At 41.1% G+C, this 17,200-nt stretch overlaps 1 protein-coding gene across 5 annotated transcripts in view; it reads left to right on the top strand.

Annotated features, from left to right (window-relative positions):
* The window catches only part of CSTPP1 (centriolar satellite-associated tubulin polyglutamylase complex regulator 1), a 129,719-nt gene that overhangs the window by 51,526 nt on the left and 60,993 nt on the right, over positions 1–17,200 (top strand). For all 5 annotated transcript variants that reach the window (XM_028726633.2, XM_077928657.1, XM_028726642.2 and 2 more), the window contains one exon: positions 11,463–11,593. In XM_028726633.2, the coding sequence (XP_028582466.2) occupies positions 11,463–11,593 (131 nt within the window). The remainder of the gene's footprint in view (positions 1–11,462; positions 11,594–17,200) is intronic.

Below are 17,200 nucleotides of genomic sequence, written 5' to 3'. Positions count from 1 at the left end.
TCAGATGTATGCTTTTCAGAGAGCTGGGGTTGCCTGAAGAACCATGTTAAGGTATACATGATGGTACATGATGGGTTTATTGTTATTTAATGTGTGAATAGCTCCATGTGTTGTATGGTGACCTAGACACCATCTTTGGTGTTTTCCAAAGCTTCCTGGCCCCTCAATGTTTTTTGAATGAGGGGTTGTTTTTTGGAGGGGAGAAGCCTGCCTGATTATTTTTTTTGGTCTGAGTTTCATTTGTTTTGACTGTCTTTTTTGGTGGGTGGGAATTCTGAGCCTTATTGGGGTTTTCCCCTGTGAAATTGTTGTTTTTGGATGCCCATGGCATTTCCCTTGATTTCCTGGTCAAAAAAAGTTGGGGAGCCCTGGTCTATATAGACTCTCACTGTTTGCAGCCAAAGGAAATCTTTCCTCTTCTTAGTTATCTCTCCCTGTTCAGATTTCACATTCATTTGGGAGTTCTGCCCCAGAAACCAGAAGAATATTCAGAAAACATTAAGAGCTCAAATATGAAGTATTCAGTTCTATATATTTCTTTTCTTTGAGCTCTGATTATTCCTAAATGCCTTGCTTTACCTGCTTTCTAGCTAGTGTTTACCTTTTTTTTTTTTTAAGGGGCACATATAGAATAAAGGTCAGAATAGAACACCGATTCAGCTTGTTGTTTCTTGTTTTGTTTTTATTAAAGAAATTTCCTGGAATGTCTTCCGCTGAAGGTGGGAATTTCCATCAAATACTGGCTACCCTTCCATTGCAAAACATACCCTGTAGGAAACTGAAGGATGATTCCAACATCATTTTTTTCTTTGTGGAAAAATAAATGTGAAAACCGTCACATCGGAATGCAGAATCCACATGGGTTTTGCAGATAGAGTCCGTAAACATGAGAACTCTTGTTTGCTCTTGCTCGTAGATCTTTCTCCCATATGGATTTTGCATTTCAGCATAAACGTTTTTTAAATGTGTATTTGCCAGTGAAAGAAAAATGTTACAGCAAAATCTGCCCTTGGGGAGATCAGTCCAGCTGTGTTGCATTACAAAATGGCGGTGGTGGATCATAACTGATTGCAACCTATCATGTGGCTGGTTTTGCGCCTGTAGAACAGTATGGCTACTTTTTCTCTGGGTCACTTGCTTGAAAGAAACAAGAGATGTTTTACAACGTCCTTGTTAATCGTCTTTCCCCCCATGAAAGTTACTATCCTGGCCCTTGAGGGAACTTCAGGCAAGGAATATATTCTGCAAACAAGGAATATATTCCATCCAAGGCTACAAGGTAAGGTTTTGACTTCGTTTTATAAATGAGGGAAACAGAGGCATGAAGATGTGGATATTTCAACCTTCCTATGGAACATATAATAGGGTATTTTCACTCTGTCCTTTAGCCAGTGAAGCATAGAGGGGAGGGTTAAATGTCTCTGTGACTTGGGCTGTAGTGGCACTTAAAAAAAAACAAAAAAACAGAGGAAACTGATACTCTTGGGAATGTAATGTAATTTAATTTTAGCTCTGCTTTCCCAGAACTATCAATGATCATTAGATGATCAAGTAATCTTCCACTGTTCCTCACAGTAGGTTTTCGGCTCTGATAAGAATGTGGAAGGCTGGATGTCTCTGTCAGTTACACAGCATTGCGGTGATGTGGACTATATTGAGCAGCACATAGCACTTGAAAGCACTAATGCTTAACTGTTGATGTGTTGCTGTGAACTGTTTCCTTCTCCCCCGAGCTACCTCCAAGCATTTCTCCATGGCGACTTAGCCTTTTATAGGATAGGTCTATCTCTCAGCATACTGGATTTCCCAACTCATAACTCTAAAATGCTTTATTTCAGAGTAGAAAGGACGCGCTATATGTGGCCTATTATATCCATATCAGCTTGCTTATCCTTTTCAAACAGCCATTGTCTTTTAATAGGGCTCTGCCTGGCAGGGGGAGTCCTTAATTCCTGCTACATAAGAATGGCCAGCTTGAGTTACAGCAAGCTGTACTACGCTACTCTGATCAAAAGGCCTCTGTTGTTTTTAAAAGTCTTTCTTTCTTTCTTTCTTTCTTTCTTTCTTTCTTTCTTTCTTTCTTTCTCTTTCTTTCTTTCTTTCTTTCTTTCTTTCTTTCTTTCTTTCTTTCTTTCTTTCCTTCCCTCTTTTGTTTTTAAACATAGTGGCCCAATAATTCAACACAGCAAAATCGTGCAAGCTCTGATTTGAGAGATTAGGGTATTAAATAACTGACCTACTTCGCTGTTGTACCTCCTGACCTGAAATAGGGGCAGCAAGAAAAAAGGAACCAAGAGAGGATTGTAATGGGCAACACTGTTGTCTGTATCATTTAATTCTGAAAAAGGTCCTGTCCATCCAGAAGCCAAAACTTTGTGAAAGAATAGTATATCTCAAACTGGTGTGTGTTGGATGCCAGCATGAGTGCCTTTGCATGTTTTCTTGCCAATAGGCTTATAAACATACAAGGAGAAGAGTTTCAAATGTGTAGTGTGACTGTTATCACCAAAAGGGAAGAGCAAAGTCAAGTACTGTTGTTGCAGGAATCCATAAACATGACTGGCGTCCACCAGTGACAAGGATGTATTTTGCTAACTTAGCAAATGCATTTGTGGGGAGTGTAAAGTGAGAGATGGGCAGGGGGCTGTCTCTGATCCCATGCTGTGCTTCAGAGGTGCTCAGAATCAATGACTTTGGAGTGTCCCCAAAGCTCAGCATGACTGCAGGAGCAGCCCATTTCCCAGGCTTGGGGAACGGGTGGGAAGACTCCTCTCAGCAGTCATTCTGATTTTTGAGGACACTCCACAGCCACTCCTTCTGAGTACCTCCAAACAGGGGCAGCTCAAGGTGTTTCAGTACCTGAGGCCAAATGCCCCACTGCCACCTCCGCCATTGGGCGGGGGGCAAGCTCCATAAGGGCTTGGGCAGAGGCGGGCAGGAAGGATATCCTTTCCAGATGCCCCCTTCTTGCCTGGTGGCAGGGCTTTGCCACACCACATCACGCAGCGATGGGGGAGAGGTACCTCCTTACTGCCCGGCAGCTGGGTTTTGTACTGGCAGCAAAGCAGGGTGACAGAATGCCTCCCTTCTCAGCAACTCTGCAGGAGGGGAGGCGTTCTGCAGAGCTTTGCTTCTGGTCCCTCTCTGCTCCTACAAGGAGAGGCGAGTGGTGGCAAAGCTGGGGAATGGAATGGGGGTGCTGTTTTCCTTTGGGGGGTGCCGCTTGAGTTGGCCGCCGCACTCTGCCTCATGGGCGGGCCCTCCAAAGTCCAGTGCAATATTGGGAGAGTAGACCCCACTCCTTTCCTGAGATGTGGGAAAGGAGGGTTGGTGGCGACTACGTATTTTGATGGGTTACTAAGGCCACCCAAAAGTTATTGATCCTGTGAGCTGTTTCCTTGGGCTTGAGGCTGATCATTTAGAGGCTGAGTAGAGGATGAAGCAGCACCCTTGTTTTCCTCTTGATCCTTAACTGATGGTTGAAAAGTACAACCTGCTCCTAAGTCAATGGAAAACAGCATATGTAGAGAAGTAATTTATTTATTTTTACATTATCAATTCCTGTTGCTATGCGAAGCTTTGAGTAAGGCCCAGTGATATACATACGGTTAGGAGGTGACTGAGAGCACTGCATGACCGAAAACTTGTTAATGGACACCACAAGATACTCATTTCACAGGAAAAAATGGGTGATGCTCAGGAACCTCCCTTCAAACAACAAGTGAAAGCAGCGTGCGAACACCCCAGAAGAAATAAAATGCAAACAAACCGAGCAGACAGGAAACCCCTCAAACCAAAGCAAAAATAGCCATGAAACCCACCCACCCCCCAAAAAATGGAATTTAAAGAAGCTTTGGTGGACAGCCAGGGGAATGTCTGGGTTTGCTATGGTGTCTGTGGCTGCCGCGTTAGGGATGCTAGCTTTATTCCTATGGAGAGAAGTGTGTAAATTCTGGTTTGACTTTTGTGGAGCTAGTGAAGGCAAGGTCTCAAAGGACAGACATTTTTGCTGATGCCTGCAGTGCTGTTAAGGCCTTTTGCAATTTCTGAAGTTAGTCTCCTCTCCCCGTCTCCTCTTCTCACCTCAGTCCCCTGCTTCTGTGATGTGAAAGGCAACTGTTGCTATTGAAGAAATCCCTCCCCAAGCACACCCACCCGCTGAAGCACTCACTGTGTGTGATAGAATGTGGAGGCTATTTCTGTGCCAGCCAATAAGTAATATATGATTAAGTAACCTTCAGCGTAATGAAATGTCCTGCAAATCAGGGAGCCATTTGCCATTGTTGCTCCTTTGGTAAGGGGGAGGCATCCCATAATTAATTTGGTGCTTTTCTGTGGCAGCCAGAGGTGCCACCTGCTGGGGGAAGGCCTCTAGGGGTACATTCTGAATACCTGTCCTTTCCAGAAAAACCAGCTTCTTTCTGCCATGCATGTTTCTGCTCTGCTTAGATTTCCAGCTGACATGGGGCAAGTAGTGGTGTTGGTTGGCCTCTCTATTCGGATGTTTCCATAGCATCCCAGAACTTTTACAACCTATCAAAAAGTCCAAAGTCTGCACCCCGCCCCCCGTGCCTTGTTCAAATGAAAGTTTCAAAACCCTGGCAGGCTGCCTCAATGTAATTACCCAGAAGACAATGCTCTATTGAGCTCTCGCTCTGTGTTCCGAGAAGCAGCACCTGAGTACTAGCATTCCCAACACATCCTTCTCAGAGAGCTTTGGGGCTTTGCTACTTCCTTGTCCTCTGCTCTGTCTTATTCATGTGTACATACATGCCCATCCCGCAAGCATAGAGCAAGTATGCTGCAAGGCACGTCTTTCCCAGTCCTGGCATCCTAGGAAGATTCCTGTCTGGTTTGGCTTCGGTGGGGCATGTAAAGGCAAGGTCTCTAAGTACAGGCGTTTTTTGTTTCAAATGGACATTTCTGTGATGTGAAAGGCAACTATTGCTATTGAAGGGATTGCCCATCAACCCAGCAAAACCTCTGAGTGAAATGCATGTGCTTGAAGTCTATTAGAGTACTAATGAGGGCTTTAGTTTTAATTGCCGCTGCAAGTAGACAAGTCAGGAATTGTGTCCATGGTAACCTTCAGCTTAGTGTGCTAATTTTCCTGTCTCCCCTGAGTGATTTTGAGGAGGACCAAGCAGCATGGGGCAAGGAAGATCTGACAACTAAGCAGTGCCTGTCATTCTTTTTAAGGGTCACACCTGTAGGCACAATACCTATAGACTAAAGGAAGAAATTTGTTCTATTTAAAGGCAATTCTTCCTTAACCTTCCCCGCCCAATACTAACATTGAGTTTTGAACTGAAATACACAACCAGTTTTTAGGTTTTAGCACTGCTTCAAATGTAAAACAATTCTGATGGGGAATTTTTTTTTATTAAAAGTTTTCAACATAAAATATGATAAAAGCCAAGCTAATACAGTGGTGCCTCAGTTTAAGAACAGCCCTTTTTATGAACTATTTGGTTTACAAACTCCGCAAAACCAGAAGTAGTGTCCCGGTTTGCAAACTTTACCTTTGTCTACAAACGGAATCCAAAAGGTGGAAGGGCACCGGCGGCGGGAGGCCTCATTAGGGAAAGCGCACCTCGGTTTAAGAATGGTTTTGGTTTAAGAATGGAGTTCCGGAACGGATTAAGTTCGTAAACCAAGGTACCACTGTATAAAGAAAGAGGATCAAGAAAAACAAGAATAAGAAAAGAAAAAAATAGAGAAGTGAAGGGACAAGAAACGCAGAATAAATAAGCACAATTTTTCACTTTTCCACACACAGAAATTACTTCTCCCCTGTAATTCTCTTTCAGCCATGTTCCATCCATTTGGACTCCCGAGACATCCTAATACTGCACAGTAAACAACAACCAGTAATATAGGCAGTTGGGCTAGGAAAACAGTTTTACCCCGATCTATCCAGAACATGGTATTTAGCTGCTTGCCACAAAGGCAAGATGACCTCTAAACATTCTTTTTGGGGTTTTGGTGTCCAAAATAAAAATAAACTGAATGAGGAGTACCAGTCTTTGGCCTTTCACACCACACATTGGCTTGGCATGGCCACAATGCCAAACTATGCTTTATCATCATAAGCCAAAGATTTAGGCGCATGAATTCCTCCCTCCCTTCTCCTCCCTCCAATACAGCTGTCTGAAAATCGGAACACATTCACTTCCATTTTCAGTTAACCTCACTGAACTGTTACATCTGAATCTGAAACGGTGGATAATCTTAATTATGGTTTAGGTAAACAAGCAAACTTCATGAATTATTGTTTAATTTGCTCCAAAAACATATTTGAGATTAACCACAGTTTGTCTTGATTTGGGAATAACTGTATACAGCAGCAATGATGTAAGTCAAGGTTTGTTCTTTGCTTACTGACCATGCTTAGTTTTAGCAAAACAAAGTCTTTGTTTCAGATGTACTTCTAAGCCCTGGAATCATGTTTTGTGGCTCCTCCTTGTACTAGGGGAAGAGTGAATCTCTGCATTGTCTGTTAACCATTAACTATGGTCCACCATGATATGCAAACTGGGTCATTGTCTATGCACTACATGCACAAAGGCAGGGTGGTAGATGAACAGTCATTTTTATTTTATTTTAATAATATGCGTTATGACAGCTCCTTTAACAGATGCTTTGGAGCTCTGCAACACCTAGATTATAACACCTAGATTATAATAAATTAAAATAGTAATCTTGAGATCATCAGATGTCAAAGTAACATTATAGCTATATATTTTTAAATACAGAGCTATAGCACTCTGTGATTAAACAATTTTCATGCTTCTGGAACCTGATCCAAAGTTAGCAAAATAATTTTGAGCTTTTTGTTGACTTTACTGGGCTTTGAATCAGGCCTTTGGGGCATTGTAGTACGATTTTGGTTGTCTCTTTATCTTGTCATCTTCCACCATGTAACAACTCATGTCTTCCTCTGATTTGTGGAGCACCAACAGTACCTGATAATTATAAAAGAATTCATAATCGTCCAGCAGCAGTTGCCTAAAAATAACAAGTTGTTGAAAGGGTGGGGGAATCAAAATCTAGTTGTATCTTGAAGAAAACTTGGCTGTTGCTTTAGTGCATTTTTGGACCACTGGGCAACATTTTTAATGCATTAAAAATAGTGCTAACCAAGTGTCTGTGTGCATTGGTAGCTAAGTCTGTTCATTATATCCAAAGAAAAATGTTTAGCTTAGACTTTTTTTGTAAACTCTTTTTGGAAATTAAGTAACGTTTTAGAGAATGCTTGATAAGCTTATTGGAAGTTACCTGGCGAGAGCCAGGCTTGTAACTAAGCATAAATGTATTAGGCATTTTTAAATGGTTACTGTACTATGAAATGCTAAAGGACTAAAACAATATCCAGTTAGCCAATAGAGATTGGTTACTGTGAAGCAGCTACCTATGGAGACGATCTGCCCCCGCCAAGAATATGAATCTTTTCACTAATTCTCTCTCAGGAGAGTCACTAAGCTGCTGTCCTAGGGGGAATGCTTTCATGATCTCTCTGGAGGATTTGAAACATTTGCCAAGCTTAAAAGAAGAACAGGGACACGCACAGATGAATCCACTTTTAGTGAAGGGACCTTTTATTGTTCCTGTTTTTCATTTTATTTGTATCAATGTTTCTATTTAATTTGCACATTGAACTTTAATAGCATCTTAGAAGGGCACTTTCAGACATACATGAAACTTGATATTGCTGACTTCTAAGATCCTTCTGAAAAGAAACAAAGAAGATAGCAAAAAAGCTTATTAAATGACATTGCCCTGCAGTGTTCACAACTCCTATATATTGAAGTTTTGTAATAGAGCAAGAGACCTTGGAAGTAAAACTGTCAGGTTACCAGATGGCCCTTATTTCAAAGAGTTCTCCTAACTCACAAACATCACAGCTTTGCAGAACATAACAGATGTGCCTCATTTTGGACATTACAGTGCCATACACAGATAACCTTACTTCAAAGTATCCTTTATTTTGGAAATTTTGAGCTGACGTCTGTCACAAATTCAAGGACCCAAAGTCCTGCTCTCAGCCAGATCTACTTCAAGGGACACTTTTGTTTAGTTAATGCTTCTTACAAACCTATTCACAATCTTTCGCACACACTTAGTCTTTCACACTGACACCATGCTCAGGGCTGCTCACCACCACCTTAACCCAAGCTTCTGATAATATTTATTTTTTTATTTTTTAAATATTTTTATTGGTTTTAACATACGAATTATAAAATGTACCACACAGTTTTACACTTATACAAACTTATTGGACTTCCATCAGCACCTCTGATGATCCTCCGTCTTAATCACTTCTTATGCATTTCTTAACCTTATATTACCTTTACGTCTCTTAACATATCATCCCCCCTTCTCCATTTTTGCAATATTTCCAAATACTCCTCACAAAACTTCTTGCAAACCAACAAACGTTGTTTGATCGTCACAAATACTTTTCAGTAAATTTGCTCCAGTCTTCGGTAAACTTCTGGTCCCGCCAGTTTCGAATCCCTCCTGTTAGTTTATCTAGTTCTGCATAGTCCATTAACTTCATCCTCCATTCTTCAATCGTCGGTAATTCTTCTTGCTTCCATTTTTGGGCCATTAGTATTCTTGCTGCTGTTATTGCATATAAAAAGAGCTTACATTCCTTTCTATCACTCCCAACAATGCCCAGTAAAAATGCTTCTGGTTTCTTTGTAAATGTATATTTCAACATTTTTTTCATCTCATTATATATCATCTCCCAGAAGCATTTCACCTTTTTACATTCCCACCAAATGTGATAAAAAGTTTCCTCTTTTTCTTTACATTTCCAACATTTATTACTAGCTTTATACATTTTCGCTAACTTAACTGGTGTAATATACCATCTATACATCATTTTCATCACATTTTCTTTTAGGGCATTGCAAGCAGTAAATTTTAAACCTTCTTTCCATAATTTTACCCATTCACTCAGCTGTATATTATACCCAAAATCTTTGGCCCAATGAATCATAACCGACTAAAACAGATAATATTTTAAGGGAGGGAAGAATATTTATGAGAGGGAAAGAACAGAACATACCATCAGGCATATAAGAAAATGCAGTAATACTAAAAACCCTTGCTAACTTAGCTAAAACCTTGCTAGAGGTGTAGAATGTAATTCACAGCATGATAATTGACATGAGTTCCAAAGAAGCATATTTATTTGTTCTCATTTAGGCAGTCCTTTGTTCTCTGTCAGAGAGGAAGCAAGTTTTCCTGTTTCACAACAGTGCTGTACCGGAATTGATGCTAGGGGTAGCATCCACGTTACTATGCTCTCAAAGCAAACCCCACAGCCCTTTGTATAAATGAGCTTGTGATCTCACTAATCGCATGCTAATCAATCAATCAAAAGCATTTGGTTACATTTTAAACTAGAGAAGAGGGTTAAATTTAATATGTAGATTTTTCTCTCAGCTCGGAGTCAAAAGAAGAATAGGTGAAATACAGTGGTACCTCGGGTTACAAACACCTCGAGTTACAAACACTTTGGGTTACAGACTCTGCTAACCCGGAAGTAGTACCTCGGGTTAAGAACTTTACCTCAGGATGAGAACAGAAATCGCGAGGCAGCGGTGCGGCAGCAGTGGGAGGCCTCATTTGCTAAAGTGGTACCTCAGGTTAAGAACGGTTTCAAGTTAAGAACAGACCTCCGGAACGAATTAAATTCATAACCAGAGGTACCACTGTACTCAAGACTTCTGTAGTGGCCTGTCTGCCAAGAAGCACCACGCTGAATGTGTCAGCTAAGAAAGTATTTTTATATGCATTCCAAACCAATGGTTGCTTGACATTAAAACTTAACTTTTTCCTCTTGCAGGTCTGACATTATGAAAATGTCTTTGGTTACAGAGAATAGCGTCAATTTGGTCAAGAGGAATTCCAGAAACCCATCCATTTTCTCCCCACCCATCCATTGAAGTCTTACACAGAGCTGCTAATGAAAAGCATTAGCCCGCTCTTTTTAGTCTTGCTACAGTTATGCAGGGATTCCATGACAAAAGTTACAAAAAAAAATTATTATTTTTTAAGTGTATGTTACTTCTTGGAACATGATGCTGCAAGTACAGCTCAAAATGAATTAAACCAGTGATAGATAATTCTGCTGGTGCCACACTCATGTCTAGCAGGTTCAGGGCAGGCCATATATTTTATTAGGGGCTGATCTTTTGCTTATGTAGTGATATAATTCATTTCAGGAACATGGCTAAACAACCTGTGTGTTGTTTGTGGAAAAGCCAGTTATAATAATAATAATAATAATAAAAATTATTTATATCCCGCCCTCCCCAGCCGAAGCCGGGCTCAGGGCGGCTAACACTATCACCCTCCTTCAAACTATAAAATCTGAAACTGACATAAGTTGGGTTTGTTTGTTCCAGGGGTTTTGGGGGGGCAGGTGGGGGTACCTTCACTCTTAATGTAAATGCACTGCCTTAATTTTTGCCTTTAGGATACTGAATATAGCATTCATATTGTGTTTTTTTCAGTACTCAAAGCACTTCTCATTTATTATCTCATATAAACTTGACAAGGGATGATACCTAGCTAAGACATACCCAGAATAGACCCATGGATTTCAGTGGATCTTCTCTAACTAAGATTGGAAATGGTTTTTTCTGCAAATCTCAGATTTACAACTATAGAACCAAAAAGTGGAAGGGATCCCAAAAGAACATCTAGCCCAACCCTAGTCCTTATAGCAATAACGTGGGTTGGAAGTCACAATTTGTATTACACAGGAATGATCCAAAGGTATACTGATCTTGTCTAAAAAGAGGTAAACATGCTCTTGCAAGTCATTGGTATCAGTCAGGTTTCTGTTGGCAAAAGTAAATATTTATTGGATGCTTTTGTTCTTCCTGGACATACCTAGCAAATGAATCTTTAGGAAAAAATATCTGAGGTTGTTTTCAGATTACCTTCTTATTGAGCATTTTTCCTTACTACTATGCACCAGGTTAGATGAAATGGGCTGTTTTTTGAACATTCATTCTGGGTACACAATGTGGCATGGAGCAATTGTTATCCCACACTTTTCAGTGCTTTCCCCATCACTTTCCTTATTGCAAAGGGTCCAATTTTGAGGGGGAGAAGTTTGTTGTGAAAGGACACCAAATCAGCTTTGAATACAGAATTATAATTTGCCTGTATGTTGTTAGTTCACACCTGAAAATTGTGACAGCCTGGAAGTGCCCTGAGTTTAGGGCTCTCCAGCTTATTGGAGGTCTGAAATCTGCCACACTAATATAAGCCTCCTTCTAGTGAGTAGTTGGATGTCAGTTGTTTCACGACTTTTTTTTCTTTCGAAAACCTTTGGGTTTTGTATATGCTCTTTAAGTTGGGCCCCTGACTTTTTTTTGCTAGCGTTAGCTTCCTGTTGGTGTGACTGACAATCGTATTTTTTAATTTTCCCTCTGTAGCTTTAACAGCGTACGCCAAGGAACTCATATTTTGTTCCGAGAATTCAACTTTGTTCAAGCTACACCCCATAATAGAGCATCCTTTCTAAGAACCTTCTGGCGATGCTTCAGAACCGTGGGGAAAAATGGAGGTGAGTTTTCTTTTTCCTTTTTAATTAATTTTTATTAAATTTTTCAAAAAACTGAAATTAAACAAAGAAAAACAAATAACAATGCATAACACTGTAAACACACTTATATACATATTTTCCAAAATAAAAACTAATAAAAATAAAAATAAAGAAAATAAAAATAAAAAATATATAGAAAAAGACAAAAGAAAAGAAAAAATACTTTTCATAACCTGGAATATTACCAAATTCATGCTTCAAATACTGCAATATATAAATCTTAGCTTAAATATTATAAAAGACTTCCACCACATTCACCAAACATCTTAGTTGTCTTACTCGCATTGTTCAAGCTACACCCCATAATAGAGCATCCTTTCTGAGGACCTTCTGGCGATGCTTCAGAACTGTGGGGGAAAATGGAGGTGAGTTTTCACTTTCTATCTCTAACGCTCTATTAGTGCCTTGAGCAGAACTGCTGACTAGAAGTTTGTTGTCTAGACTTTTGTCTGAACTTCCCATTCGTCTGCACAATTGATGAATGTTCTCTTGCAGCTCTAGTGTTCTCTAAAAGTTTACATAAAAGAAGGGCAGCTTCTCCAAAGATAGAATTTTTAGGAGGTGGCACTAGCGTAATGGGGGAGTGCCGGGGGGGGGGCGTTGCCCTGGGCACACAATGGGGTGTGTGAACCAGGCACCCCCTGCAGAGATCCCCCTCACATGGCTGGGTGAGTGCGGAGGGTGAAGCGCACCCTCTGCGCCCCTCCCCTGCCTGGCATGCGAGCGCCTGTCCATCAGTGGCGAAGGCTGGCTAAGGCGCTTCACCCTCTGCTCGCCCAACCTTTGACCCCAATGAGCGGTCGGTCTGCGGCCAGCAGAGGAGAGTTGGCAGCAGCGTTGCCACCCCTCCCCTTGGCTGGTTGACACTGAGCAAGAATGCTTCCAAGGCAGCAATTTCATGCTTGGTCAGGCTGGGTGCAGTGGACTCCCTCTGGGCCCCACCCACCTCAGGAGAGCACCCGTCGTGGGTGGCGGGAGAATACGCTCTGCCACTGGGAGGTGGGCTTGCCGGTCAAAGGTGTCCTGTGCTAGAGAAAATGAGACTTGGGTCTATCAGTTTTATAACTTGCATCATTAGAAATAACTTGAGCACATATTTGTGTATTAAAGTGAAAAACCATATTTAGTAGAATTTTCCATTAAACGCATTACATCTAGGCAGTCAATATATTTTAGATTGTAACTGTCTGACCTCTCCAATTCCTTCAGAATTCTTGCAGAATTGTCATCAATGTTTGCTTCCATTGTGATTTTTTTTCTTACCAAGCTGTGTAAGTGGTGGCCAGCCATCATCTTGATAATTGCTGCACATGTTCAGCTGATTGTTGTACCCCTAGTGCACATTAGTGCCACCATACTGAATTATGCCATGCAGACCTTGAACATATTATGCCATGCCAGTAGACCTTAAGACTGCAGTGTTTATTTAGCACACCATGGCTTGGCCTGAGAGCCCTTATTGCTTAGATAAGGGACATAAAGATACATAAAGGTACTTAACCTCTGTATTTGGGAGATTGTTGGGGTGTTTACATAGAAAAGAAAAGAGACATGTTTGTGAAAAGGACTCAATACTATTGCATCCAGCACTGTGCAAAAGTATTTTTTGTCTTTTTTTAAAAAAAACCTAAATGGAAGAAATGCTCAAACTTACTTTTTCTGTGACTTTTTTTTTAAACTTGGTTTGACTTTTACAGGCATTTTGTCTTTGCTCAGGCAATTCAAAACACATAATCATTAGCAGCTTATGCTAATTACCACTTTATCCATCCATTGTATCTGTAGTAGACTGGGTTTTGTCTGTTGTTCCAACCAAGATGATTTAGTTTAGTCAGTGTATACTCCAGCTTTTAAAATCTAGTTCCAGTTAGGATGCTTTTAAAGCTTGGTTATTTGTTTATAATTTTTTAACAACCAAAATTTGGGGTTTGAAATTTTCTTACTGGGATACTGGTTTGGTTTTTCTGGGAGACAGGAATTGTTGTTTTGCCTTTCAATGCTGGAGTGATAATTCCAGATGTCCTGTGGTGCATCATAAAATATAGTCACAGGAAACATGAGCTTCAGTGATGTAATGCAAAGTACATATGAAATCCTCAAATTGCTCTGCTGGTTCACATCTCTTCATTTCAGTGAGGTGTAAGCTAGCTGAGAGGCACAGAATCAATACTAGAAGGGACTGGAAACTAACCACAGTTTACATATTGACCCAGCAGGTTTATCTACATTATCAGCCCCTTGTGAATTAGCACACATTCCGATACATTGGGGGATTCTGTTATGAATCTGCAAGAGGCAGACACTCTTGGAGCGGAGAAATTAAAGAACAAACAGTTGAAATATTTAAGTTATACTGGCTAGTAAAATTCACAATCTTCTGTTTCTAATTTGAACACTTCAGGAAGTGCAGTTTTACATCTTCCTTGCAAAATATGTAAGTGGGGAGACTGAGGAAGAAATATAGTTTTCTGTTCCGAGGAAATGGTTGGAATAGTGCTTATACATGCCAGTTTTTATTCCATTGCTATAGCATGTGCCTATGTAAAAGCCAGTTCCTGGTTACTGCTGCACTGTATAGTCACACCTGAGCATGCCCAAGAAACAACACGGATAGGTTTGTGTAGCTGCACCCTAGTGCTGATTCTAAGTGCACTCTTTTGTGTCTTCTATGTATGTAAATAGATGTCAGTCTGATGGAGAAAATCAGACTACTCTTTTGGGGACGTGTGTGTGTGTGTGTGTGTGTGTTTAGTGGCAAACCTGTTCCCTACCCCTGAATCTGATTAGTGTGACTTCCGTCACCAACTGGAGGCTGCAGTATGTCTCTGTGCAAAGGGCCCTTCCAAGTGATCCCTGCAATATACAGGCCTTCCGTTTATACACATGTATCTTGTACACCATAACCATAGACATTTTGCTCAAATGAAATAAAGCGCAAGCAGAAGGACTGCATAAATGGGGCAGGAGTACCTAGGAATAATAATTAATAATTTATTATTTGTACCCCGCCCATCTTCCCCAGCCACTCTGGGCGGCTTCCAACAAAGATTAAAAATACATTAAAATGTCACACATTAAAAACTCCCTGAACCGGGCTGCCTTCAGATGTCTTCTAAATAATAACCCGGAAGATGGTTCTGTTTTTAACAATCATGAATCATAATAAAAAGAAACAGCAGACAAATAAAAAAATGCACCAGTGTACAAAAAAATAAAGGCCCAAATCCCCAATTCAGCCCTGTGGATGCCAGAAAGAAAAGCATGGTGAAGCATATAAGACTCTGCAAAAAATTAAAACGAACCCCCCCCCCCCAATTAACAGCTAAAAGTCCAGGTAAATATGACAGGCATTGTCTGGCAGTCAACAGAAGTTGATGCAGGTGCCAATTGGATCTTTGTTGGTGGGGAATTCCACACCAAGGGCATAATGCGGGGGGGGGGGGGAATCTACTTGCCGGAAGCCAACCGCCAAATCTGGCAACCAGACATGCCTTTTGTTTGCCTCCTAAATGTTTTAGAAATGTGGCCTCCATAGTATGGACAATTCAAAACTGGATATGTTTAAATTATTTAATATATATTCAAATGACCTTGACTTTTCACCTCTAGGAGAGGTGACAATGATAAAAACAGCCAGGAGCACAGTTTCAGATCCCATCTAGAATTTTAATTGGGCAGTGGGTGTTTTTTTAAATGGCATTTTGTGCCACTACCAACTTTGTCCGGGAAATGGAGTTTCCACTCAAACCTTGGGAACGCAGGAAAGAACTGACTCACCAGTCTAACCAGCTTGCCAGATGCTTCTTCTTTTGTATATAGAAACCCCTGTTTGCTGTTTGTTGTTCGATCTTGGGATAAACATGTAGTGACTTGGAAAATGCGTGTTGTTTGCTCTGAACCTTCCTGGTTAAGCCCAGCAGACACACTTAGCCATGAATGTAGAAAGCTGCAGTTGGATGCATGGACAAAGGAATCTTTTTAACTGACGGAGAATACCTTAAAATATGACTTCAGTAAATATTTGTTAGCTTTGATAATTAAATAATAGATGAAAAGTAATTCCAAATAAATGAAGAATAATTGCTGCTTCCACTGCTCTTCTGTTTTAGTCCATCTCCTTTGCTGCCTTTTAAATCTTTATGCAGCTGTACATCTGGTCATCTTGGCTTCAGCAGCTGCTTTCATTTTGCATCTTGAAGATGCTACATTTTATGTTGGATCGGTGGCCCATCCCTCCTCTTGCATAATTGGACTGAATAGTACACCACAGTTCAGTGCATAGCATGGAACAAAATTATATAAGCTGCATATACACCATACATTTAAAGTGCATTCTCCACCACACCAGAATACTGGCAACTGTAGTTTACTACTCACAGTGCTACAGCTCCCAGTGCTGTTAACAAACTGTGGTTCCAATGATCCTCTTTTTTCGCAGAGTGCTTTAACTGTATGGTGTGTAATGGTTGGCATCCATCTGTCTTGAGAGACAATGGAAGAGAGTGTGCCTTCAGGAGTGAAGTCGGAGAGTTATAGCGACTGCTATGGCTATGTAGAACGATGCAGGAAAAACATGTTTTCTTGCAGCTGGGGCAGACGAAGGCATCTGGTTTCGCTGTCACAGATGCATCATGGCGTTTCTTCTCTCTGCAATCCTCCTAGCATTCATTCCTCCTGGTCTTTGCTGTGGAAACATGACCCGATTGTCTCCGGTTATTGCGGTCATCTGCAAGGGATTCCACATGGTGGAGTTGAAGTTGCCAGCGTTCATGTCACCTTTGCAGACACCGTTGTGATGCAGAGTTAGTCTGCTACGGGCCTGCTGCCTAAAGCCACCTCCCTGTAGAGCACGCCCTTGGGAATCCTGCCATCTTCCATTCTGTGGACGTGACCAACCCAGCATAGACATCGCTGAGGCAGAATTGCGAACATGCTGAGAATGTCTGCTTGGGACAGCACATCTTCATTTGAGTCTCTCCTGCCATGCAGTGCCCAAAATCTTCCTGACACAGCGCATGTGGAAGGCATTGAGGTGTCACTGCTGGTGGGTGTAAGTTGCCCATGACTCACTTCCCTTAAAGAGCATGCTCGACACGCAAGCCTGGTAGAGCTTCATCTTGGTGTCTTGTTTCTTTACACATATATGCAACTTGAGCCTTGAGGTGCACAGCATTCATACCCCAAGATGTTCTGCACCCACTCCATAAGTGCAGCATTGTGTTCAAACAGACCCCAGCCATGGCTCTTGGACTGTTTCTCCAGTCCACTACTTACTTCCCTGTTCCCCAACATTCCTTCATTCTAAAACAGATGGCTTCCCTTTATCTTTAGAGTGAAAGGGACCCCACCCCATTGTCACCTCCCAGAGTTTCCCTTTGATGCATTGCTGTGCTAACCACAGGCTAACACCTCCAAGGGTATTAGTTTGAGTTAATTAACTTTTTAACACAGGTTGATTTCCTCTTCTTTTGCCGTGTCTAATACACAATTTAGAAAGTTTGCCTAACGTAATTGCCTTTTCACACATGCTAATTGCAGGGGATAAAAATGCATCTAACACACATCTTA

This window comes from Podarcis muralis, chromosome 1, assembly GCF_964188315.1.
Source record: "Podarcis muralis chromosome 1, rPodMur119.hap1.1, whole genome shotgun sequence".
Classification (NCBI taxonomy): domain Eukaryota; kingdom Metazoa; phylum Chordata; class Lepidosauria; order Squamata; family Lacertidae; genus Podarcis; species Podarcis muralis.
The sequence above is the reverse complement of the archived record's forward strand: the minus strand, read 5'-3'. Positions and strand labels throughout refer to the sequence as shown.